Source organism: Schistocerca nitens, chromosome 11 (genome assembly GCF_023898315.1).
Source record: "Schistocerca nitens isolate TAMUIC-IGC-003100 chromosome 11, iqSchNite1.1, whole genome shotgun sequence".
In the NCBI taxonomy this organism is placed as follows: domain Eukaryota; kingdom Metazoa; phylum Arthropoda; class Insecta; order Orthoptera; family Acrididae; genus Schistocerca; species Schistocerca nitens.
In genome coordinates, this window is record NC_064624.1 from 120,231,776 (window position 1) to 120,258,975 (window position 27,200).

Consider the following 27,200-nt stretch of genomic DNA (forward strand, 5'->3'; position numbering starts at 1 on the left):
TTTGTAGGGTCTACAGAGGCAGGAGTTTTCTGCGAGGCACACTTCTGCCCTGTGGTCAGTTCCGCACCAGCGACAGCGCAGCTGCCGGTACGTAGCGAAACGCCAGCAATTTTGGAGCTTAATGTCCCGTCGGCATTGCGGTTTTTGCGTCTAATAAAACGAGCTGGACGATCTACTTCTAAAGGACAGAGCTGACCATGCACGTGTCGGCCTGAATTCGACTTGAACGTAGCGTTATAGGTTTTTTAAAAATTTTTAATTACTAAATGACCAACTACTGTCAAAAGCTTTCTCTAAATCTGGAAATGCTATAACCGCTAAGTCTGCCTTTCTTCAGTTTGTCTCCTAAGATCAGTCAAAGGTCCAGATTTACCTCGCGTCACCTTACAGTACTCTGGAACCCAAACTGACCTACCACAAAGTCGATTTCTACCAGTTTCATCATTCTTTTCCATACAGGGTGATCCTGGAGGAATGGTCAGTAGTGAGGATATGACATGAGGTATCCTTGGAAGCAAGAAAATTTGATAAACATGGGCTCTAAAATGCATACATCAAGATGACTTATCTTCGACACTGCGAAACTCATATCTTCTACTCGACAAGTGCCTGTAGCCCTTAAGGCATGCGCCGGCCGCTGGTGGCCGAGCGGTTCTGGCGCTACAGTCTGGAACCGCGCGACCGCTACGGTCGCAGGTTCGAATCCTGCCTCGGGCATGGATGTTTGTGTTGTCCTTAGGTTAGTTAGGTTTAAGTAGTTCTAAGTTCTAGGGGACTTATGACCTCAGCAGTTGAGTCCCATAGTGCTCAGAACCATTTGAACCATTTGAACCTTAAGGCATGCATTTTAGAGTTCATGTTTGCTAGACTTTTCTGCTCGCAATATACATCTACATCTACACAGATACTCCGGAAGCCACCGTACGGTACGTGTACCGCCACTACCCATGGCCTTTCCTGATCCACTCGCAAATAGAGCGAGGGAAAAACGATTGTCTGTACGCCTCCGTAAGAGCCCTAAATTTTCGTATCTTATCTCCGTGGTCTTTACGAGCGATGTATGTTGGTGGCAGTAGATTGGTTCGGCAGTCAGTTTCAAACGCCGGCTGTCTAAATTTTCTCGGCAGTCTTTCACGAAAAGAACACCGCCTTCCCTCCCTGTAACACTCACGTGTTGGTCGAACCTGCCCGTAGCTCTTAAGGTATGTATTGTAGAGTTCATGTTTACTACACTTTACTAGCAGCCCGCCTCTGAATTGCTTCGATGCCTTCCTTCAATCCGACCTGGTACGGATCCCAAAAACTCGAGCAGTACTCAAGAATAGGTCGTACCACCGTCCTACATGCGGTCTCCTTTACAGGTGGACCAATCTTTCCTAAAATTCTGCCGGCCGGAGTGGCCGCGCGGTTCTAGGCCCTACAGTCTGGAACCGCACGACTGCTGCGCTCGCAGGTTCGAATCCTGCCTCGGGCATGGATGTGTGCGATGTCCTTAGCTTAGTTAGGTTTAAGTAGTTCTAAGTTGTAGGGGACTGATGACCTCAGAAGTTAAGTCCCATAGTGCTCAGAGCCATTTTGAACCTAAAATTCTCCCAACAGACCAAAGTCGACCACTCGCCTTCCCCACCATAGTTCTCACTTGCTCGATCAACCTCATACCGCTTTGCAACGTTACACCCAGATATTTAAACGACTTGACTGTGTCAAGCAGGGCAATAGTTATACTGTATCCGAACATCACACGTTTGATCTTTCTACTCATCCGCATTAACTTACATGTTTCCACATTTAGGGCTAGCTGCCATTCATGACACCAACTAGAAATTTTGTCTGAGTCGTCTCGTATCTACCTACAGTCACTCAACTTCGGAACGTTACAGTATACCAGGGCGTCCTCAGCAAACGGCGACAGATATATAGCCATCCTGACTGCCAAATCATATACACTCCTGGAAATGGAAAAAAGAACACATTGACACCGCTGTGTCAGACCCACCATACTTGCTCCGGACACTGCGAGAGGGCTGTACAAGCAATGATCACACGCACGGCACAGCGGACACACCAGGAACCGCGGTGTTGGCCGTCGAATGGCGCTAGCTGCGCAGCATTTGTGCACCGCCGCCGTCAGTGTCAGCCAGTTTGCCGTGGCATACGGAGCTCCATCGCAGTCTTTAACACTGGTAGCATGCCGCGACAGCGTGGACGTGAACCGTATGTGCAGTTGACGGACTTTGAGCGAGGGCGTATAGTGGGCACGCGGGAGGCCGGGTGGACGTACCGCCGAATTGCTCAACACGTGGGGCGTGAGGTCTCCACAGTACATCGATGTTGTCGCCAGTGGTCGGCGGAAGGTGCACGCGCCCGTCGACCTGGGACCGGACCGCAGCGACGCACGGATGCACGCCAAGACCGTAGGATCCTACGCAGTGCCGTAGGGGACCGCACCGCCACTTCCCAGCAAATTAGGGACACTGTTGCTCCTGGGGTATCGGCGAGGACCATTCGCAACCGTCTCCATGAAGCTGGGCTACGGTCCCGCACACCGTTAGGCCGTCTTCCGCTCACGCCCCAACATCGTGCAGCCCGCCTCCAGTGGTCTCGCGACAGGCGTGAATGGAGGGACGAATGGAGACGTGTCGTCTTCAGCGATGAGAGTCGCTTCTGCCTCGGTGCCAATGATGGTAGTATGCGTGTTTGGCGCCGTGCAGGTGAGCGCCACAATCAGGACTGCATACGACCGAGGCACACAGGGCCAACACCCGGCATCATGGTGTGGGGAGCGATCTCCTACACTGGCCGTACACCACTGGTGATCGTCGAGGGGACACTGAATAGTGCACGGTACATCCAAACCGCCATCGAACCCATCGTTCTACCATTCCTAGACCGGCAAGGGAACTTGCTGTTCCAACAGGACAATGCACGTCCGCGTGTATCCCGTGCCACCCAACGTGCTCTATAAGGTGTAAGTCAACTACCCTGGCCAGCAAGATCTCCGGATCTGTCCCCCATTGAGCATGTTTGGGACTGGATGAAGCGTCGTCTCACGCGGTCTGCACGTCCAGCACGAACGCTGGTCCAACTGAGGCGCCAGGTGGAAATGGCATGGCAAGCCGTGCCACAGGACTACATCCAGCATCTCTACGATCGTCTCCATGGGAGAATAGCAGCCTGCATTGCTGCGAAAGGTGGATATACACTGTACTAGTGCCGACATTGTGCATGCTCTGTTGCCTGTGTCTATGTGCCTGTGGTTCTGTCAGTGTGATCATGTGATGTATCTGACCCCAGGAATGTGTCAATAAAGTTTCCCCTTCCTGGGACAATGAATTCACGGTGTTCTTATTTCCATTTCCAGGAGTGTATGTACGTACAGAAGAACAGCGGTCCTGTCACACTTGCCTGGGGCACTCCTGGCGGTACCCTTGTCTCTGATGAACACTCGCCGTCGACGACAACATACTGGGCTCTGTTATTACTTTATTGTCACACTCTCTATTAACAACCGTGCTACGTCTTTTATAATGTCGAGGGGGTCATTGTGAATCTCGCTCACTCAAGTGCGAGTAATGTGTTTGAATAAAAACGTCGTTTCTGTTCGTCTCATTGCGTATTTCTTTCAGTTTCCTTCTGTGCTATACTGCAGCGGTTCTTTCTATTCATGGCTCAGGTGTCATCGAGCTATGTCACTTGTCAGTGACACATCATGCGAAAGTTGCTTTGGTCCTTACGTTTTCCTCACCACTGTAGTTCGTTTTTATAAAAGGTGCGTCTCAGAAACGGTGTGGATAGCGTTTCATTACACTCAAACGTTAATGTTTTTTGCTGTAAGCGTCTTGTTAGTGTTACTGACTACTACGACTGTTGATAGTTTTAAAAATATCAGAAATCCAGTATATCGATATTCAAAAAGAAGTATCATTATCTGCCATGGATATACCGGGAAACTAATCGGTATAGCCGGCCGAAGTGGCCGTGCGGTTAAAGGCGCTGCAGTCTGGAACCGCGGCACCGCTACGGTCGCAGGTTCGAATCCTGCCTCGGGTATGGATGTTTGTGATGTCCTTAGCTTAGTTAGGTTTAAGTAGTTCTAAGTTCTAGGGGACTAATGACCTCAGCAGTTGAGTCCCATAGTGCTCAGAGCCATTTGAACCATTTGAACTAATCGGTATATCGAACAGGAAGATAAGGACACACTGGCCCATAGAAATATCGGCTGCACATTGTAAGTATAATGCCAGTTTTAGAGCTGTATAATTAAGCATTGATTTACTATTAGATATTCTGTGCATCAACAATCTAGCAGCCTGTTTATCCCCCTTAGAGAATTGAAAAGAAAACGATGCACGTTCACGCTTGGCTATAACTAGTTTCAAAAAAATGGCTCTGAGCACTATGGGACATCTGAGGTCATCAGTGCCCTAGAACTACTTAAACCTAACTAACCTAAGGACATCACACACATCCACGCCCGAGGCAGGATTCGAACCTGCGACCGTAGCAGCCGCGTGGTTCCGGACTGAAGCGCCTAGGGCCGCTCGGCCACAGCGGCCGGCTCCGCCTCTGAATTCCTACAACGTCTCCCTTCAATCCGACCTGGTACGGATGACAAGCACTCGAGCAGTACTCAGTAGTAGGTCGCACCAGCGTTGTATAAGCGGTCTCTTTTGCAGGTGGACCACTGTTTCGCAAAAATTGTTCCAATAAACCGAAGTCGACCACTCGCCTTCCCCAAAACAGTTCTCACACGCTGCAGCGCTACACCCAGATATTTAAACGACTTGACTGTGTCAAGCTGAACACTAGTAATACTGTATCCGAACATTACAGGTTTGATCTTGCCACTCATCCGCATTAACTTACAAAAATGGCTCAAATGGCTCTGAGCACTATGGGACTCAACTGCTGTGGTCATTAGTCCCCTAGAACTTAGAACTACTTGAACCTAACTAACCTAAGGACATCACAAACATCCATGCCCGAGGCAGGATTCGAACCTGCGACCGTAGCAGTCGCACGGTTCCGGACTGCGCGCCTAGAACCGCGAGACCACCGCGGCCGGCATTGACTTACATGTTTCCACATTTAGGGCTAGATGCCATTCATGACACCAACTAGAAATTTTGTCTAAGTCGTCTCGTATCTTCCTACAGTCACTCAAATTCGACACCTTACCGTACACCACGGCATCATCAGCAAACAACCGCAGATTGCTGCGCACCCTGTCGGCCAAATCATTTATGTATGCAGAGAACAACAGCGCCCACTTCCCTGGGGCACTCCTGACGATACCCCTGTCTCTGATGAATACTCGCCATCGAGGACAACATATGGAGTTCTACCACTTAAGAAATCTTCGAGACACTCACACAAAAATGGCTCTGAGCGCTATGGGACCTAACATCTGAGGTCATCAGTCCCATAGAACTTAGAACTACTTGAAGCTAACTAACCTACGGACACCATACACATCCATGCCCGAGGCAGGATGCGAACCTGTGACCGTAGCGGTCGCGCGGTTCCAGACTGAAGCGCCTAGGAACGCTCGGCCACAGCGGCCGGCGAGACACATATCAGTGAACGCATTCCATATGTTCATACGTTCATCAACAGCCTGCAATGGGACAGCGTGTGAAACGCCTTACGGAGACCTAGAAATACGGAATCTATCTGTTGCCCTCCATCCAAAGGTCGCAGTGCATCATGGGGGAAAAGGGCAAGCTGAGTTTCGCACGAGTGATGCTTTTTAAAACCGTACTGATTCGTGGAAATAAGCTTCTCAGTCTCAAGAAAGTTTACTGAGTTCGAACTGAGAGTACGTTCAAGTATTCTGCAGTAAACCGAAGTTCGGGATATTGGTCTGTAATTTTGTGGATCTGTTGTTTTACCTTTCTTATATAGTGGAGCCACCTGCAATTTTTTACGGTCTCTTGGTACTTTGTACTGTGCGAGAGATTTCACGATAAATGCAGGCTAGATAAGGGGCCAATGCCGTACTCCTTGTGAAATCGAACTGGGATTCCATCAGGACCTGATGATTTATTTACTTTCAAATCTATTAGCTGTTTCTCTGCTCCAGGGATGCTTATTATTATGTCGTCCATACGTGAGTCCTCGCGATGGTCAAATGACGGTATGTTCCTACTATTTTCCTGTGTGAGCGAGTTCTTGAACGTGAAATTTCTAACTTCATCTTTCGTTTTGCTGCCTTCAACTGACACACCAGAGTAGTGTACAAGGGACTAAATGGAAGCCTTAAACCCGCTTAACGATTTTACATAGGACCAGAATTTTCTCGGGTTCTCTGCCAATGATCGTTCCTGTCATATTCCTGAATGCTAACCATTCTTCCTGGGACGCTCTGTATAATTAGCGTCATTATTTTGCAACTATGGCTTATTCGAATGATGGTTCGGTAATATTCACACCTGTCAGCCCCTTCCCTGTTTCGAATTGGAATTATTACGTTCTTCTGAGTGTATTTCGCCCGTCTCAGATATCTTGTACACCAGGTGGGACAGTTTCTTTATGGCTGGCTCTCCCAAGGTTCTAGATAATGGTGAAGGAACGTTATCTGCTTAGTAATCTGCTGGTGACGAAACGTAATGGTTTCGAGTCGCGATTAAGTTACACATGTTGTTGTTGTGGTCTTCAGTCCTGAGACTGGTTTGATGCCTCTCCATGCTACTCTATCCTGTGCAAGCTTCTTCATCTCCCAGTACCTACTGCAAACTACATCCTTCTGAATCTGTTTAGTGTATTCATCTCTTGGTCTCCCTCTACGATTTTTACCCTCCACGCTACGCTCCAGTACTCAACTGGTGCCCTACCAACCTATCCCTTCTTCTTGTCAAGTTGTGCCACAAACTCCTCTTCTCCCCAATCCTATCCAATACTTCCTCATTAGTTATGTGATCTACCCATCTAATCTTCAGCATTCCTCTGTAGCACCACATTTCGAAAGCTTCTATTCTCTTCTTGTCCCAACTATTTATCGTCCACGTTTCACTTCCATACATGGCTACACTCCATACAAATACTTTCAGAAAGGACTTCCTGACACTTAAATCTATACTCGATGTTAACAAATTTCTCCAGAATCGCTTTCCTTGCCATTGCCAGTCTACATTTTATATCCTCTCTACTTCGACCATCATCAGTTATTTTGCTCCCCAAATAGCAAAACTCCTTTACTACTTGAAGTGTATCATTTCCTAATCTAATTCCCTCAGCATCACCCGACTTAATTCCACTACATTCCATTACCCTCGTTTTGCTTTTCTAGTTCATCATCTTATATCCGCCTTTCAACACACTGTCCATTCCGTTCAACTGCTCTTCCAAGTCCCTTGCTGTCTCTGACAGAATTACAATGTCATCGGCGTACCTCAAAGTTACATACAGCGCATCGCTTTACTGGGGAGGAACCGCACTGGAATTACGGTCACTACGGTGACGGTGACTCGGCTGAAGAGTGGTATCCGAGTGGGGCCGCGAGCCACAGGCTGGCGGCCGCAATCAGGAAGGGCCTCGTTACGCACGAACACACGCAGCCGACGCGATATACGCACCGCGCCCGTGGCTGCCAGGGTGCGCCTCACGCACACACGCGCTGCCAGCCGCCATAAAAAACCTAGCGCCCGTCTTTCTCACACTGCGCAGAGAGAGAAATGAACCCCAGCACTGCATCCGGTGTAACATCCGAAACCGCGGCAAAAAGACGATTCGTGCGCTAGCGCAAGAAATGGACGGCCGACTCTCCGCCAGGTCATGACGAAATTTTGTCTCAGAGAACCCCTGGTTAACCACATTCTACTAAAAAAATGCCACAGATTTATGATAATATCGAAACATTGATGGCGTTGAGCCGTGTTCTACACTACTGGCCATTAAAATTGCTACACTAAGAAGAAATGCAGATGATAAACGGGTATTCATTGGACAAATATATTATGCTAGAAGTGACATGTGATTACATTTTCACGCTTTTTAGGTGCATAGATCCTGAGAAATCAGTACCCAGACCAACCACCTCTGGCCATAATAACGGCCTCGATACGCCTGGGCATTGAGTCAAACAGAGCTCGGATGGCGTGTACAGGTACAGCTGCCCATGCAGCTTCAACACGATACCACAGTTTATCAAGAGTAGTGACTGGCGTATTGTGACCAGCCAGTTGCTCGGCCACCATTGACCAGACGTTTTCAGTTGGTGAGAGATCTGGAGAATGTGCTGGCCACGGCAGTAGTCGAACATTTTCTGTATCCAGAAAGGCCCGTACAGGACCTGCAACATGCGGTCGTGCATTATCCTGCTGAAATGTAGCGTTTCGCAGGGATCGAATGAAGGGTAGAGCGACGGGTCGTAACATATCTGAAATGTAACGTCCGCTGTTCAAAGTGCCGTCAATGCGAACAAGAGGTGACAGACACATGAAACCGATGGCACCCCATACCATCACGCCGCGTGATACGCCAGTATGGCGATGACGAGTACTCGCTTCCAATGTGCGTTCGCCGCGATGTCGCCAAACTCGGATGCGACCATCACGATGCTGTAAACAGAACCTGGATTCATCCGAAAAAATGACGTTTTCCCATTCGTGCACCCAGGTTCGTCGTCGAATACACCATCGCAGGCGCTCCTGTCTGTGATGCAGCGTCAAGGGCAACCGCAGCCACGGTCTCCGAGCTCATAGTCCGTGCTGCTGCAAACGTCGTCGAACTGTTCGTGCAGAGATGGTTGTTGTCTTGCAAACGTCCCCATCTGTTGACTCAGGGATCGAGACGTGGCTGCACGATCCGTTACAGCCCTGCAGATAAGATGCCTGTCATCTCGACTGCTAGTGATACGAGGCCGTCGGGATCCAGCACGGCGTTCCGTCTTACCCTCCTGAACCCACCGATTCCATATTCTGCTAACAGTCATTGGATCTCAACGAACGCGAGCGGCAATGTCGCGATACGATAAATCGCAATCGCGGTAGGCTACAATCCGACCTTATCAAAGTCGGAAACGTGATGGTACGCATTTCTGCTCTTTACACGAGACATCACAGTAACGTTTCACCAGGCAACGCCGGTCAACTGCTGTTTGTGTATGAGAAATGGGTTGGAAACTTTCCTCATGTCAGCACGTTGTAGGTGTCGCCACCGGCGCCAACCTTGTGTGAATGCTCTGAAAAGCTAATCATTTGCATATCACAGCATCTTCTTCCTGTCGGTTAAATTTTCCGTCTGTAGGACGTCATCTTCGTTGGTGTGGCAATTTTAATGGCTAGTAGTGTATGTTCTTACATCTGTGCGTGCTGACGTGATCCGTCTCCGTGTGGTCGCCTGTTAGCTGAGTCTTTGGTTGCAGTTCCTTGGAGTGGCTTGTTGACCACATCGGCAGTCAGTCTGTCGCAGTCAGGGTGAGAGAGAGGCAAGAGGCACGTGTGACGTAAGGCAGGCTGTGCAGGGGCCTTACGGGCGCCCCAGTTGACTAAGCGGCCGGTGGTCCGTTGAGTTGTGTTGGTCGGCAGTACTTGGGCCTAATGTCGACGCACCCGGTTCAAGTGGCTCTGACGAGGGAACCTCCCCATCGCACCCCCCTCAGATTTAGTTATAAGTTGGCACAGTGGACAGGCCTTGAAAAACTGAACACAGATCAATCAAGAAAACAGGAAGAAGTTGTATGGAACTATGAAAAAAATAAGCAACTGAGTAGTCCATGCACAAGATAGGCAACATCAAGGATAATGTAAGCTCAGGAGCGCTGTGGTCCCGTGGTTAGCGTGAGCAGCTACGGTACGAGAGGTCCTTGGTTCAAGTCTTCCCTCGACTAAAATGTTTAATTTTTTATTTTCAGACAATTATCAAAGTTCAGACACTCACACATAATCAACTTCGCTCTCCTAAATTCCAGGACATGTTCAGATTTGCTTGGACATATGCAGGATTTGACAGTCTACACACGGAAAAATTTGAACACGATAAAAACATATGTTTTGACAGAGCACAGGGAAAACTGTGCGACTGTCAAACTGTTGCATTCATTTGTTGCAGTTTATGTGACAAACTCTTATGTTTTCATCACTTTCTTGGGAGTGATTATCACATGCACAAGAAAACCTAAATCGGGCAAGGTAGAAGAATCTTTTTACCCATTCGCCAAGTGTACAAGTTAGGTGGGTCGACAACATATTCCTGTCATGTGATGCACATGCCGTCACCAGTGTCGTATAGAATATATCAGGCGTGTTTTCCTGTGGAGGAATCGGTTGACCTATGACCTTGCGATCTAATGTTATCGGTTCCCATTGGAGAGGCACGTCCTTTCTTCTACTAATCGCACGGTTTTGCGATGCGGTCGCAAAACACAGACACTAAACTTATTACAGTGAACAGAGACGTCAATGAACGAACGGACAGATCATAACTTTGCGAAAATAAAGAAAGTAAACTTTTCTCTCGAGGGAAAACTTGAACCAATTACCTCTCGTTCCGCAGCTGCTCACGCTAACCACGGGACCGCGGCGCTCCTGCGCTCACATTATCCTTGATGTTAACTATCTTTCTCATGGACTACTCAGTTTGTATATTTTGCTTATTTTTTCATACTTCCACACAACTTCTTCCTGTTTTCTCGATTGATTTGTGTTCACTTTTTCAAGGCCTATCCACTGTGCCAACTTATAACTAAATCTGAGGGCGGTGCGATGGGGAGATTCCCTTGTGAGCACTATGGGACTTAACATCTAAGGTCATCAGTTCCATATAACTTAGAACTACTTAAACCTTACTATCCTAAGGACATCACACACATCTATGCCCGAGGCAGGATTCGAACCTGCGACCGTAGCGGTACCGCGGTCACAGACTGTAGCGCCTAGAGCCGCTCGGCCACGCGGCCGGCGACTACATAACGTCTCACTTGTTTTATTTCACATATTCTGAAGCCATTCCAGTTTTTACTGCTGGGATATTCATCCTTGAAATTAGCAGCCTCTCACTTTTGAATATTTTTTTTTTTCCGTCGTCACATAACATTCTTTCCACGAGTCAAGATGGATCTAATACTTTCCCTTACGATGGGGAAATCTGGGAAAGGTATTTTTACATTGATATGTAAAAAAAAAACTTAAACAAAGAATCCATCAAAAAAGGGACTGATGATCTCAGTATTTTGGTCCCTTAGGAATTCACACACATTTGAACATTTTCGAAACCGAAACATCTGTACTTTCTATTCTTGTATGGTAATAGTAACACATAATAGGTGTATGAGTATCTAAGTCATACACACTGGCAAGATACCCACTGTCGGATTTATTTTCATTGCCTTTCATTTCCCATAACCAATAATGTGCTGTATGAATGACAAGAAACAGCAGTTTAAAAATCGCACGAATACGCTATCTATAAATTGGAAGTATTACTACAGACATACCTCAAAAGACACAAAATTATTCACATTAACAAATCACTGTCAGCAGTAAAGTGAAAAATTAAAAAAAAAATGGAATTGACTGAGGATCAGTCTCAGGAGTCAGGCATTACACCTCTTAATAACCATAAGACATACTAAAATAAGGTATTAAATAATTATGAAACATATTTGTGTTACGCAATAAAAGAATGATTTTAATGGTGTTTGCAGGGCAACTACCTAAATCACCGAGTGACACAAACACTGTACACTGCAACGCTGAATAATCTTCGAACAACAAAAGGCACAACGTAATGTTATCGGTTACACGTCATTAATGACATACCAGAGAACACTTCACACAGAAGGGAATAATTTTTTGGGTTGCCACAGACCGCCTTTACGATTCCCCTCTCCGTCCTCAACTTTAACTCTACACTGTTTGCGCCTGTTCTCATTTATCGGAAATACTACAGACATGACATACCTTCACTATATTGAATACCCCATCAATCAGCATTTAGTCTGTAGAAACTGGTCTGAAAATCTAATTCGACAGTCACTGCCGCACATTCTACTCACAACACGAGTCTTCTGCCAATGTCAGACTGTGTAAAAAATGGCTCTGAGCACTATGGGACTTAACATCTGTGGTCATCAGCCCCCTAGAACTTAGAACTACTTAAACCTACCTAACCTACGGACATCACACACATCCATGCCCGAGGCAGGATTCGAACCTGCGACCGTAGCGGTCGCGCGGTTCCAGACTGAAGCGCCTAGAACCGCTCGGCCACCACGACCGGCAGACTGAGTAAAATGGACCGACAAAGGAAATGCTTATGTGTCCCGAGACCTACTGTATTTCTCAATAGAACGAAAAGCCAGTCCCCGTTGCAAATATTTTATTTTTCATACGATGACTAGTTTCGGATCGAGACCCATTTTCAAATCAATGCATCATACAGTTATTACTTAATTCTTAAGCATATGCCGAAAATACAGAACATGTCGTTTTAAACTTAGATAACATTGTCGAAAATGGCATTTCCGGAGTCGCCAAGAAGATGTGTAATTTACACTCACAGTGCACACAGGTAACTGGCAGTTTACTCCTAGCTCTGTCGTAAGGAAACTTTGGGAGATGGGCGCCCTATCAGGACACAGGAAACCTTTTTATTTATTAAAATGTTCTCCAACTATCTAGTATACAACAACTCATACAACAAAATGAGTACTGTTTTTAGATATTTACCAAAAAGAGTCAAATACGTAAAATCACTAACCAGTGATACAAAGCAGTACCACATATGGCGTATATTACAAAACTGTATGTCATGTTGGCACGTAAAAATCATTAAATGTTATACCGCGCAGAAAACAATAGGAGAACTTCACGAAAAAGAGTTAAATACGTAAAATTACTGACCAGTAATGCACACCATCGCCACACACGGCCCGTATTACAAAATTGTATGCCATGTATGCACACAAAAATCTCTACAAATGAACAGTCTAGTATCCTGCCCACTTGTCTAAAATAGGGTGCCTAGAAAGCTGTTTTCTCGCATACCTACACAACAATTCAAGCAAACATTACTAATGGAGCATATTACAGTAAGTTACATTGACGATACTTAACTTTGCGTATACACAAACGTGTGTCGCCAGCAAATGGCGAAATGCAAATAATCAATGTCTTTCAGTATAACCACGCGGCTGATACGGTCGCAGGTTCGAATCCTGCCTCCGGCATGGATGCGTGTGATGTCCTTAGCTTAGTTACGTTTAGATACACTCCTGGAAATGGAAAAAAGAACACATTGACACCGGTGTGTCAGACCCACCATACTTGCTCCGGACACTGCGAGAGGGCTGTACAAGCAATGATCACACGCACGGCACAGCGGACACACCAGGAACCGCGGTGTTGGCCGTCGAATGGCGCTAGCTGCGCAGCATTTGTGCACCGCCGCCGTCAGTGTCAGCCAGTTTGCCGTGGCATACGGAGCTCCATCGCAGTCTTTAACACTGGTAGCATGCCGCGACAGCGTGGACGTCAACCGGACTTTGAGCGAGGGCGTATAGTGGGCATGCGGGAGGCCGGGTGGACGTACCGCCGAATTGCTCAACACGTGGGGCGTGAGGTCTCCACAGTACATCGATGTTGTCGACAGTGGTCGGCGGAAGGTGCACGTGCCCGTCGACCTGGGACTGGACCGCAGCAACGCACGGATGCACGCCAAGACCGTAGGATCCTACGCAGTGCCGTAGGGGACCGCACCGCCACTTCCCAGCAAATTAGGGACACTGTTGCTCCTGGGGTATCGGCGAGGACCATTCGCAACCGTCTCCATGAAGCTGGGCTACGGTCCCGCACACCGTTAGGCCGTCTTCCGCTCACGCCCCAACATCGTGCAGCCCGCCTCCAGTGGTGTCGCGACAGGCGTGAATGGAGGGACGAATGGAGACGTGTCGTCTTCAGCGATGAGAGTCGCTTCTGCCTTGGTGCCAATGATGGTCGTATGCGTGTTTGGCGCCGTGCAGGTGAGCGCCACAATCAGGACTGCATACGACCGAGGCACACAGGGCCAACACCCGGCATCATGGTGTGGAGAGCGATCTCCTACACTGGCCGTACACCACTGGTGATCGTCGAGGGGACACTGAATAGTGCACGGTACATCCAAACCGTCATCGAACCCATCGTTCTACCATTCCTAGACCGGCAAGGGAACTTGCTGTTCCAACAGGACAATGCACGTCCGCATGTATCCCGTACCACCCAACGTGCTCTAGAAGGTGTAAGTCAACTACCCTGGCCAGCAAGATCTCCGGATCTGTACCCCATTGAGCATGTTTGGGACTGGATGAAGCGTCGTCTCACGCGGTCTGCAGGTCCAGCACGAACGCTGGTCCAACTGAGGCGCCAGGTGGAAATGGCATGGCAAGCCGTTCCACAGGACTACATCCAGCATCTCTACGATCGTCTCCATGGGAGAATAGCAGCCTGCATTGCTGCGAAAGGTGGATATACACTGTACTAGTGCCGACATTGTGCATGCTCTGTTGCCTGTGTCTATGTACCTGTGGTTCTGTCAGTGTGATCATGTGATGTATCTGACCTCAGGAATGTGTCAATAAAGTTTCCCCTTCTTGGGACAATGAATTCACGGTGTTCTTATTTCAATTTCCAGGAGTGTAGTTCTAAGTCTAGGGGACTGATGACCTCAGATATTAAATCCCATAGTGTTTGGAGCCATTTGATTTCTTTCGGTACATACATCACTGTAAGCAAAACAATTCCATAAGTCACTGCTATACCTGCACTGCACTGCACTGCAAATCTCTGGTTTCACCTACCAGGAGTGAGACAGGCTAAGCAGCGAAGCTGCTGTTTCTGTGTGGACCTCAAGAACTATTGTTTGGCCTCACGGTTAGGATTGGCCTATGTGAGCGGCCGCGTGGGGGCGGACGCTGCGTCAAAGGCGGCATAGGGGCTGCGGAAGAAACTACCCCCGCAGCAGATCAGGCCAGCGCGTGGTCAGCCTGTGGTGGACTTGTCGTCCCAGTCCACGAATAAGACGACTGCGGAGGCATAGAACACCCTGGCGGACTGCCTGAAGCGATCCCGCAGCAGCGGGACGCCTGCTTCCTCGTGGAGGAGCCTCGTCGAGTAACGAGGGGGCTTGTGGAGAGCGAGTCTCAGCGCCCGATTCTGGACGCGCTGGAGCATCGCGACGTGCGACGGAGCTGCATTCCCCCACACTGTGGCGGCGTACTGGAGCACTGGCCGGACAAGGGCCAAGTACACAGTCAGGCCGTGCCGAGGTGGGTGGATTCGGGGTTCAGCAGCGGGTAGAGCGCCCGGAGACGCCCAATCGTCCGCCCCCTGATGTCTCGGATGTGCGGCAGCCAGGTGAGATGCCTGTCCAGCGTCACACCGAGGTATTTGCCGGTGGGATAAGTCACTGCTGTAGCGTTTGTATGACGGCGCTTATAGCCTCTTCGTGTAGAGGCCGCTCCTACTTGGTGTCGTCCCATCAGGGCACTATTGGCTAACGTCGTCTGACAGCCCGCTCTGCTCTTCCCTCCTTCATCGTCGTGCCGATGCTTGTTGCTCCGCCGCAGCAAACAGCAGCATTAGTACACACATCAAAAAAAGTTTTGCATCACCTCGGTTCCGAGAGTTCCGGAACCTGTACAGAAAATTGGAATGGAGATCAACATAAACATCATTTCCGCCCTTTTTATTGCTCATGAAAACCACACACTGCATGTTGTACCACCACACACTGAGACCTTCACAGGTGGTGGTCCAGACTGCTGTACCTCTACTACCCAGTAGCACGTCCTCTTGCATTGATGCATGCCTGTATTCGTCGTGGCATACTATCCACAAGTTCATCAAGGCACTGTTGTTCCACATTGTCCCACTCCTCAACGGCGATTCGGCGTAGATCCCTCAGAGTGGTCGGTGGGTCACGTCGTCCATAAACAGCCCTTTTCAACGTATCCCAGGCATGTTCAACAGGGTTCATGTCTGGATAACATGCTGACAGCTCTAGTCGAGCGATGTCGTTATCATGAAGGAAATCATTCACAAGATGTGCACGATGGAGGCGCGAATTGTCGTCCATGAAGACGAATGCCTCGCCAATATGCTGCCGATATGGTTGCACTATCGGCAGATGATGGCATTCACGTATCGTACAGCCGTTACAGCGGCGTACATCGGCCTCACATAATGCCACCCCAAAACATCAGGGAACCTCCACCTTGCTGCACTCGCTGGACAGTGTGTCTAAGGCGTTCAGCCTAACCAGGCTGTCTCCAAATACGTCTCCGACGATTGTCTGGTTGAACGCATATGCGACACCCATCGGTGAAAACGTGATGCCAATCCTGAGCGGTCCATTCGGCATGTTGTTCGGCCCATCTGTACCACGCTGCACGGTGTCGTGGTTGCAAAGATGGACCTCGCCCTGAAGGTCGGGAGTGAAGTTGCGCTTCATGCAGCCTATTGCGCACAGTTTGACTCGTAAGTCGAGGTTATTCAACATGGTGGCGTTGCTGTCAGGATTCCTCCGAGCCATAATCCGTAGGTAGCGGTCATCCACTGCAGTTGTAGCCCTCGGGCGGCCTGAGCGAGGCATGTCATCGACAGTTCCTGTCTCTCTGCATCTCCTCCATGTCCGAACAACATCGCTTTTGTTCACTCCCAGGCGCCTGGACACTTCCCTTGTTGAGAGTCCCGCCTGGCACAAAGTAACAATGCGGACGCGATCGAACCGCGGTATCGACCGTCTAGGCATGGTTGAACTACAGACAACACAAGCCGTGTACCTCCTTCCTGGTGGAGTGACTGGAACTGATCGGCTGTCGGACCCCCTCCGTCTAATAGGCGCTGCTCATGCATGGTTGTTTACATCTTTGGGCGGGTTTAGTCACATCTCTGAACAGTCAGAGGGACTGCGTCTGTGATACAATATCCGCAGTCAACGTCTGTCTTCAGGAGTTCTGGGAACCGTCCTTAGGCAAAACTTTTTTGATGTGTGTATTAAAAACAAACGAAAGAAGATTAAAATCTTTGTTCTGGCGCTACAGTCTGGAACCGCGCGACCGCTACGGTCGCAGGTTCGAATCCTGCCTCGGGCATGGATGTGTGTGTTGTCCTTAGGTTAGTTAGGTTTAAGTAGTTCTAAGTTCTAGGGGACTTATGACCTCAGCAGTTGAGTCCCATAGTGCTCAGAGCCATTTTTGATTAAAATCTTTATCACTTCCGACCATTTACAAGTATACAAATTTCTTATCAGAACAAACTTTACAAATTCAGTGCGGATGTAAGAACTTTGACACAATATGTCTCATCAGAAAACCAGCATGGTGGAAGTTCGTACTGATTTCTGCCTACAGATTTATTAATTATGCCACGTCACACTTATTGGGGAGCGTTAAAATCGTCGAGGCGTCGTGCGTTACACTTGACTGGCAAATAACTGGCGTCCTGAGCTCACCGCCAATCAAAGCTGGAACTCCGGCAGCTTTTGGAAGCCACGACGCGCATCAGACTGAGTGAGCGAACGGCGGTGGAGAATCCAGAGCAGTGCGTGTGGGAACGCAGCTGACGTCACAGGGTGCGTGCCGGTACATACAGTTAGGCAGACGGACAGGCCGCTGCGTGAGGGAACGCGCCAGTTGCGTGGGAGGGGGCGACGCAACGCGCACGCACCGAGACGCATGGCGATGCGTGCCGCTCCGCGGCCAAGCCAACACTGCTTGGTGACCGGACGTTACATGAATGTTGACAGCATATCACTTCAGGCACTCAACCCAGTAGTCACCCTCCCACGTTCTACACTGCTGGCCATCAAAATTGCTACACCACGAAGGTGACGTGCTACAGACGCCATATTTAACCATGTGATGTGCAAATGATTAGCTTTTCAGAGCATCCACACAAGGTTGGCGCCGGTGGCGACACCTACAACGTGCTGACATGAGGAAAGTTTCCAACCCATTTCTCACACACAAACAGCAACTGACCGGCGTTGCCTGGTGAAATGTTGTTGCGATGCCTCGTGTAACGAGGAGAAATGCGCACCATCACGTTTCCGACTCTGATAAAGGTCGGATTGTAGCCTGTCGCGATTGCGGTTTATCGTATCGCGACATTGTTGCTCCCGTTGGTCGAGATCCAATGACTCTTAGCAGAATATGGAATCGGTGGGTTCAGGAGGGTAATACGGAACGCCGTGCTGAATCCCAACGGCCTCGTATCACTAGCAGTCGAGATGACAGGCATCTTATCAGCACGGCTGTAACGGATCGTGCAGCCACGTCTCGATCCCTGAGTCAACAGATGGGGACGTTTGCAAGACAACAACCATCTGCACGAACAGTTCGACGACGTTTGCAGCAGCACGGACTATCAGCTCGGAGACCGTGGCTGCGGTTACCCTTGACGCTGCATCACAGACAGGAGCGTGCGCGATGGTGTACTCGACGACGAACCTGGGTGCACGAATGGCAAAACGTCATTTTTTCGGATGAAACCAGGTTCTGTTTACAGCGTCGTGATGGTCGCATCGGTATTTGGCGACATCGCGGTGAACGCATATTGGAAGCGTGTATTCGTCATCGCCATACTGGCGTATCACCCGGCGTGATGGCATGGGGTGCCTTGGTTACACGTCTCTGTCACCTCTTGTTCTCACTGACGGCACTTTGAACAGTGGAAGTTACATTTCAGATTTGTTACGACCCGTGGCTCTACCCTTCATTGGATCCCTGCGAAACCCTACATTTCAGCAGGATAATGCACGACCGCATGTTGCAGGTCCTGTACGGGCCTTTCTGGATACAGAAAATGCTCGACTGCTGCCCTGGCCAGCACATTCTCCAGATCTCTAACCAACTGAAGACGTCTGGTCAATGGTGGACGAGCAACTGGCTCGTCAGAATACGCCAGTCACTACTCTCGATGAACTATGGTATCGTGTTGAAGCTGCATGGGCAGCTGTACCTGTACACGCCATCCGAGCTCTGTTTGACTCAATGCCCAGGCGTATCAAGGCCGTTATTATGGCTAGAGCTGCTTGTTCTAGGTACTGGTTTCTCAGGATGTATGCACCCAAATTTCGTGAAAATGTAATCACATGTCAGTTCTAGTATAATATATTTGTCGACTGAATACCCGTTTATCATCTGCATTTCTTCTTGGTGTAGCAATTTTAATGGCTAGTAGTGTAATTACTAAAACTACATAAAATTACGTAGTATTTATAATATATACATCTTTTCAGGTAACAAAATGCTGTGTCAGCTTACATCACTATTTCGATAAGCAGCAGAAGAAATACTTGTAAAAAGTTTTTTTGTTATTACACATGCAAAGATTGTCTGCACGGCACACAAGAGTGGCCATTTTGCGTCCTATTTTTGGTCCAAGGTAGAAGGGCATGTTCATTGTTGTGGAAGGCAGACCGACTTGCGAGCGAATGAAGCCGGCGCTTCGTAATCGAGTGTCTCGTGTCACATTTTGTGAAGAGAATATGGTAACCCCTACAATATCATTTCAGTGGTACAGGGTGGCGCACGAAAAATCGTCCCCGAGTACCAGACTGCTCATTGTCGCTTACCAATCGTCATCTATTGTTTCGAAATTGCTTACATTAGCTTATTTGTTATTTTTTCACTACCTAATTATTACATGTTTATCTATTCTGCTCGTAGCGGTCAACGAATCGTGCGTAATTGGCGAGCAGTCTGTACTCGGGTTTATCGTGCGCCACCTTACATTATGTCACAGCGATCAGCCACAAAACGCTGCAGTTGGCTAAACGAGATGTTTTGCAGAACCACGAAAATTACAAGTGTGTGAGAATTCTGTTATGAATAAAAACTCTGCACTGCAGGGGGGAGGAAAGTGTCCCCTCTTGGTGCCTTCCATCTTCAGTCACCTGTGCTACTAATTTTCACTTTTCCATAAGAACCATACACCAAGCACAATGAACGGTGAACGAGTAAAAATGAACGGTTCCCAAAAAAAGAGCGATCACCAGTGAACTATTTTCCAAGGATGAACGACTTTGCCCATGTCCAATGTACAGTGGATGATATCGCGAGTGCAAGAACAACGCTAATTCTGGTCTACCGTTATAGAGCTTCACTTGTTCTATTCTTATTTGTTGCACTTTACTTTCAATTTTGCTGTATTACACTTGCTTACCTGTTTCCTTTACGTTTCTTTCCAGGCGTGTTATTCACGAACAGATAGCAATACTTTGGTCGTGACACTGCATTCGCGTGTAATCAGTTCACCCACCTGTATCGCAGCCTTTCAGTCTAGCAGCCGCGACATGGACGTAGGAGCACGCACTGCCGCAGAAAACTAGAAGAACTGACGTTAAAAAAGTTCCTCGTACTTACCGTGTGTAGCGGAATATCCTGCAATAAAAAGAAAACAAAGCTGTTATTATCTGAATTTCAATTGCATCAAATCAAAAATCAACGGTGGTTAATATTCGCACCCGTTCTTCATCATGTGATACTTAATTACACTCCTGGAAATTGAAATAAGAACACCGTGAATTCATTGACCCAGGAAGGGGAAACTTTATTGACACATTCCTGGGGTCAGATACATCACATGATCACACTGACAGAACCACAGGCACATAGACACAGGCAACAGAGCATGCACAATGTAGCAACTAGTACAGTGTATATCCACCTTTCGCAGCAATGCAGGCTGCTATTCTCCCATGGAGACGATCGTAGAGATGCTGGATGTAGTCCTGTGGAACGGCTTGCCATGTCATTTCCACCTGGCGCCTCAGTTGGACCAGCGTTCGTGCTGGACGTGCAGACCGCGTGAGACGACGCTTCATCCAGTCCCAAACATGCTCAATGGGGGACAGATCCGGAGATCTTGCTGGCCAGGGTAGTTGACTTACACCTTCTACAGCACGTTGGGTGGCACGGGATACATGCGGACGTGCATTGTCCTGTTGGAACAGCAAGTTCCCTTGCCGGTCTAGGAATGGTAGAACGATGGGTTCGATGACGGTTTGGATGTACCGTGCACTATTCAGTGTCCCCTCGACGATCACCAGTGGTGTACGGCCAGTGTAGGAGATCGCTCCCCACACCATGATGCCGGGTGTTGGCCCTGTGTGCCTCGGTCGTATGCAGTCCTGATTGTGGCGCTCACCTGCACGGCGCCAAACACGCATACGACCATCATCGGCACCAAGGCAGAAGCGACTCTCATCGCTGAAGACGACACGTCTCCATTCGTCCCTCCATTCACGCCTGTCGCGACACCACTGGAGGCGGGCTGCACGATGTTGGGGCGTGAGCGGAAGACGGCCTAACGGTGTGCGGGACCGTAGCCCAGCTTCATGGAGACGGTTGCGAATGGTCCTCGCCGATACCCCAGGAGCAACAGTGTCCCTAATTTGCTGGGAAGTGGCGGTGCGGTCCCCTACGGCACTGCGTAGGATCCTACGGTCTTGGCGTGCATCCGTGCGTCGCTGCGGTCCGGACCCAGGTCGACGGGCACGTGCACCTTCCGCCGACCACTGGCGACAACATCGATGTACTGTGGAGACCTCACGCCCCACGTGTTGAGCAATTCGGCGGTACGTCCACCCGGCCTCCCGCATGCCCACTATACGCCCTCGCTCAAAGTCCGTCAACTGCACATACGGTTCACGTCCACGCTGTCGCGGCATGCTACCAGTGTTAAAGACTGCGATGGAGCTCCGTATGCCACGGCAAACTGGCTGACACTGACGGCGGCGGTGCACAAATGCTGCGCAGCTAGCGCCATTCGACGGCCAACACCGCGGTTCCTGGTGTGTCCGCTGTGCCGTGCGTGTGATCATTGCTTGTACAGCCCTCTCGCAGTGTCCGGAGCAAGTATGGTGGGTCTGACACACCGGTGTCAATGTGTTCTTTTTTCCATTTCCAGGAGTGTATATTGATCAAGCACTAGTAGATAAGAACCGAGTGCAAGGACATATAACGGGAAGTGATGGTTGAGAAGGGAGTGAGACAGGGCTGTAACCTGTACATTGAGCAAGCGGTAAAGGAAACAAAGGAGAAATTTGGGAAGGCATTGAATTTTAGGGAGAAGAAATAAAAACTGAAGTTTCCCGATGATTCCAGAATGAGAATCGGTGGCAGAATTGAAGCTGTGGGTACGGGGCGTGAGTCGTGCTTGGGTAGTTCAGTTGGTAGAGCACTTGTCCGTGAAAGGCAAAGGTCCCGAGTTCGAGTCTCGGTCCGGCACACAGTTTTAATCTGCCAGGAAGTTTCGTTTTCCGATGATATTTTATTTCTGTCAGATACGGCAAAGACCTTGGAAAAGCAGCTGAGCAGTCTTCAAAAAAAGTTCATATGAACATCATCAAAACTAAGATTAGATTAGACTAGATCCAATTCATCCATAGTGAGGAGATCCTCCTTCAGAATGAACAACATACCAGAAAAAAAAGAATACACAATAAATATTTACAACGAAAAACAAATATGCTAATGTATCCTCCACACATCCCAAGTGGAATGCTAGTCATCGATGTGAAATGAGCGAAAAAAATTTTAAGCATACTTTCATTAATGAGGTAATGATAAATTCAACTGTCCTGGAGGTGCTAAGTGAATTTAAGAAAAAAAATGGCTCTGAGCACTATGGGACTTAACATCTATGGGCATCAGTCCCCTAGAACTTAGAACTACTTAAACCTAACTAACCTAAGGACAGCACACAACACCCAGCCATCACGAGGCAGAGAAAATCCCTGACCCCGCCGGGAATCGAACCCGGGAACCCGGGCGTGGGAAGCGAGAACGCTACCGCACGACCACGAGATGCGGGGCTGAATTTAAGAACTCTGTTCTTTTCGGTGATGAAGAATATAGCCTAGAGCTATGGTTGGTGAACGCTGTCAGAACTGATTGGCGACTCCATGGAGTGCTGTGTGCACAACGACCATATATGTTAAATTAAGAGGAACGTCAGCGTTGCTCGTAATATTGATGTTTTATTGATAGCAGAATCTATTTGTTATTGTCATCGCTTCTCAGTTTTGGTTATTGACAACTTGATACCAGTGTCTAAGTTTAATTTGTACAGCACTGAAAGTGATCACTATGTGATCGAAAATCGATTCTGCTATCAATAAAACATCAATATTACGGCCAACGCTGGCCTTCCTTTTAATTTAAGATATCGTAATTCATCAGAACGCAGTTACAAACCACTCGAAAGGTCATGAGAGAGCGCTGTTTTGAATAGGCTCTTTTCTATTTTCCAGCAGGTCTGTAGAGTGGCGTTATCCAACGTTCCAGTAATTATAGCTTGTTCGTTCGTACTGCAGACTGTTGCGAAAAATTTTCAGGATGAAGATTCTGAAGATACCGCACAGGATTCCCATGAGGATCGTTCATCTGCATCGGATGAGGACACCTTTAATCGTAAACTCAAGTGCGGGCACCTACAGGAAATAAGGCGAAAAGAAGCCTTACGGCCAAACGAACAGCTAAATCAAAAAGGCTCTGAGCACTATTGGACTTAACATCTATGATCATCAGTCCCCTAGAACTTGGAACTACTTAAACCTAACTAACCTAAGGACAGCACACAACACCCAGTCATCACGCAGCAAAATCAGACGTCCGCGCTTACTCAACAGGGGTGACTGACAATGCATACGGAGCAGTTAGCTAAAACTATTTCCTTTGTGTTAGAACTAAAAGATACGAGGAAGAGGGAAAGCTTATTCATTGGTTCCTTCCTTTCGCTTGCAAGTACAGGGTGTTTCAAAAATGACCGGTATATTTGAAACGGCAATAAAAACTAAACGAGCAGCGATAGAAATACACCGTTTGTTGCAATATGCTTGGGACAACAGTACATTTTCAGGCAGACAAACTTTCGAAATTACAGTAGTTACAATGTTCAACAACAGATGGCGCTGCGGTCTGGGAAACTCTATAGTACGATATTTTCCACATATCCACCATGCGTAGCAATAATATGGCGTAGTCTCTGAATGAAATTACCCGAAACCTTTGACAACGTGTCTGGCGGAATGGCTTCACATGCAGATGAGATGTACTGCTTCAGCTGTTCAATTGTTTCTGGATTCTGGCGGTACACCTGGTCTTTCAAGTGTCCCCACAGAAAGAAGTCACAGGGGTTCATGTCTGGCGAATAGGGAGGCCAATCCACGCCGCCTCCTGTATGTTTCGGATAGCCCAAAGCAATCACACGATCATCGAAATATTCATTCAGGAAATTAAAGACGTCGGCCGTGCGATGTGGCCGGGCACCATCCTGCATAAACCACGAGGTGTTCGCAGTGTCGTCTAAGGCAGTTTGTACCGCCACAAATTCACGAAGAATGTCCAGATAGCGTGATGCAGTAATCGTTTCGGATCTGAAAAATGGGCCAATGATTCCTTTGGAAGAAATGGCGGCCCAGACCAGTACTTTTTGAGGATGCAGGGACGATGGGACTGCAACGTGGGGCTTTTCGGTTCCCCATATGCGCCAGTTCTGTTTATTGACGAAGCCGTCCAGGTAAAAATAAGCTTCGTCAGTAAACCAAATGCTGCCCACATGCATATCGCCGTCATCAATCCTGTGCACTATATCGTTAGCGAATGTCTCTTGTGCAGCAATGGTAGCGGCGCTGAGGGGTTGCCGCGTTTGAATTTTGTACGGATAGAGGTGTAAACTCTGGCGCACGAGACGATACGTGGACGTTGGCGTCATTTGGACCGCAGCTGCAACACGGCGAACGGAAACCCGAGGCCGCTGTCGGATCACCTGCTGCACTAGCTGCGCGTTGCCCTCTGTGGTTGCCGTACGCGGTCGCCCTACCTTTCCAGCACGTTCATCCGTCACGTTCCCGGTCCGTTGAAATTTTTCAAACAGATCCTTTATTGTATCGCTTTTCGGTCCTTTGGTTACATTAAACCTCCGTTGAAAACTTCGTCTTGTTGCAACAACACTGTGTTCTAGACGGTGGAATTCCAACACCAGAAAAATCCTCTGTTCTAAGGAATAAACCACGTTGTCTACAGCACACGTGCACGTTGTGAACAGCACACGCTTACAGCAGAAAGACGACGTACAGAATGGCGCACCCACAGACTGCGTTGTCTTCTACATCTTTCACATCACTTGCAGCGCCATCTGTTGTTGAAAATTGTAACTACTGTAATTTCGAAAGTTTGTCCGCCTGAAAATGTACTGTTGTCCCAAGGATATTGCAACAAACGGTGTATTTCTATCGCTGCTCGTTTAGTTTTTATTGCCGTTTCAAATATACCGGTCATTTTTCAAAGACCCTGTAGATGCTCTGAATCGTACCTTCATCTTCCAAACTTGTGTTTCAGTTTCATTCATAGAGCTCACTGCCTCCGCAGTGTGCGTAATGCGGTAGATTTGAAAGTGCCCGATCTTCAATCTTAATTAACGTCCAAATGGTACAATTTCTTACCAAAATGTTCTCTACCGAGTCGCCTCTACAACCCCAAACTAAACTAAACTCCTCCCGAACAGGCCATGAAGGGCCAACGTTACCGACCGGCAGCCGTATCATCCTCAAACCATAAGCGTCACTGGATGCGGATACGGAGGGGCATGTGGTCAGCACACCGCTCTCCCGGCCGTATGTCAGTTCACGTGGCCGAAGCCGCTACTTCCTCAGTCGAGTAGCTCCTCAGATTGCCTCATAAGGTCTCAGTGTTCGCCGCTTGCCAACAGCGCTCGCCAGACTGGAGGTCACCCATCCTAGAGCTACCCCAGCCCAACGGCGCTTAACTTCGGTGATCTGACGGGAAGCACTGTTCCCACTGCGGCAAGGCCGTTGGTTCTACAACCCCAAAGCGTCTGTAATAGGACCCGTAAATTCCAAGAATTCAGTTATTCACCATTACTACCGGCCAACGGCGCTTAACTTCGGTGATCTGACGGGAACCACTGTTCCCACTGCGGCAAGGCCGTTGGTTCTACAACCCCAAAGCGTCTGTAATAGGACCCGTAAATTCCAAGAATTCAGTTATTCACCACTACTGCCGGCCAACGGCGCTTAACTTCGGTGATCTGACGGGAACCACTGTTCCCACTGCGGCAAGGCCGTTGGTTCTACAACCCCAAAGCGTCTGTAATGGGACCCGTAAATTCCAAGAATTCAGTTATTCACCACTACTGCCGGCCAACGGCGCTTAACTTCGGTGATCTGCGGCAAGGCCGTTGGTTCTACAACTTCGGTGATCTGCGGCAAGGCCGTTGGTTCTACAACCCCAAAGCGTCTGTAATGGGACCCGTAAATTCCAAGAATTCAGTTATTCACCACTACTGCCGGCCAACGGCGCTTAACTTCGGTGATCTGACGGGAACCACTGTTCCCACTGCAGCCACACCATTGGTTCTACAACCCCAAAGCGTCTGTAATAGGACCCATAAATTCCAAGAATTCAGTTATTCACCACTACTGCCGGCCAACGGCGCTTAACTTCGGTGATCTGACGGGAACCACTGTTCCTACTGCGGCAAGGCCGTTGGTTCTACAACCCCAAAGTGTCTGTAATAGGACCCGTAAATTCCAAGAATTCAGTTATTCACCACTACTGCCGGCCAACGGCACATAACTTCGGTGATCTGACGGGAACCACTGTTCCCACTGCGGCAAGGCCATTGGTTCTACAACCCCAAAGCGTCTGTAATAGGACCCGTAAATTCCAAGAATTCAGTTATTCACCACTACTGCCGGTTATCGCTGAAACAAAAGGTTTTCGGTTATACAGGGTGAGTCACCTAACGTTACCGCTGGATATATTTCGTAAACCCCATCAAATACTGACGAACCGATTCCACAGACCGAACGTGACGAGAGAGCTAGTGTAATTGTTTAATACAAACCGTACAAAAATCCACCGAAGTATGTTTTTTAACACAAACCTACGTTTTTTTAAATGGAACCACGTTAGTTTTGCTAGCACATCTGAACATATAAACAAATACGTAATCGGTGCCGTTTGTTGCATTGTGAAATGTTAATTACATCCGGAGGTATTGTAACCTAAAGTTGACGCTTGAAACCTCCGACGTTCAGTTGCGTGTTGTAACAAACACGGGCCACGGTCGGCGAGCAGCATCTGCAGGGACGTGTTTACGATGACGACCCTGTTTACGACTGTGGCTGTAGTGCACTGTTGTGGTTTGGTCTAGCTGTCGCAGTGTCCGCATGTAGCGCTTGCTGCTATTGTT

The 27,200-nt window shown here is 48.5% G+C and overlaps 1 protein-coding gene across 1 annotated transcript in view; it reads right to left on the reverse strand.

Moving 5' to 3' along the window:
• Positions 1 to 27,200, reverse strand: part of LOC126213229 (nostrin) — an 817,565-nt gene that overhangs the window by 562,028 nt on the left and 228,337 nt on the right. The window contains exon 2 of the mRNA XM_049940878.1: positions 20,345 to 20,362. Coding sequence (XP_049796835.1) covers positions 20,345 to 20,362 — 18 coding nt within the window. The remainder of the gene's footprint in view (positions 1 to 20,344; positions 20,363 to 27,200) is intronic.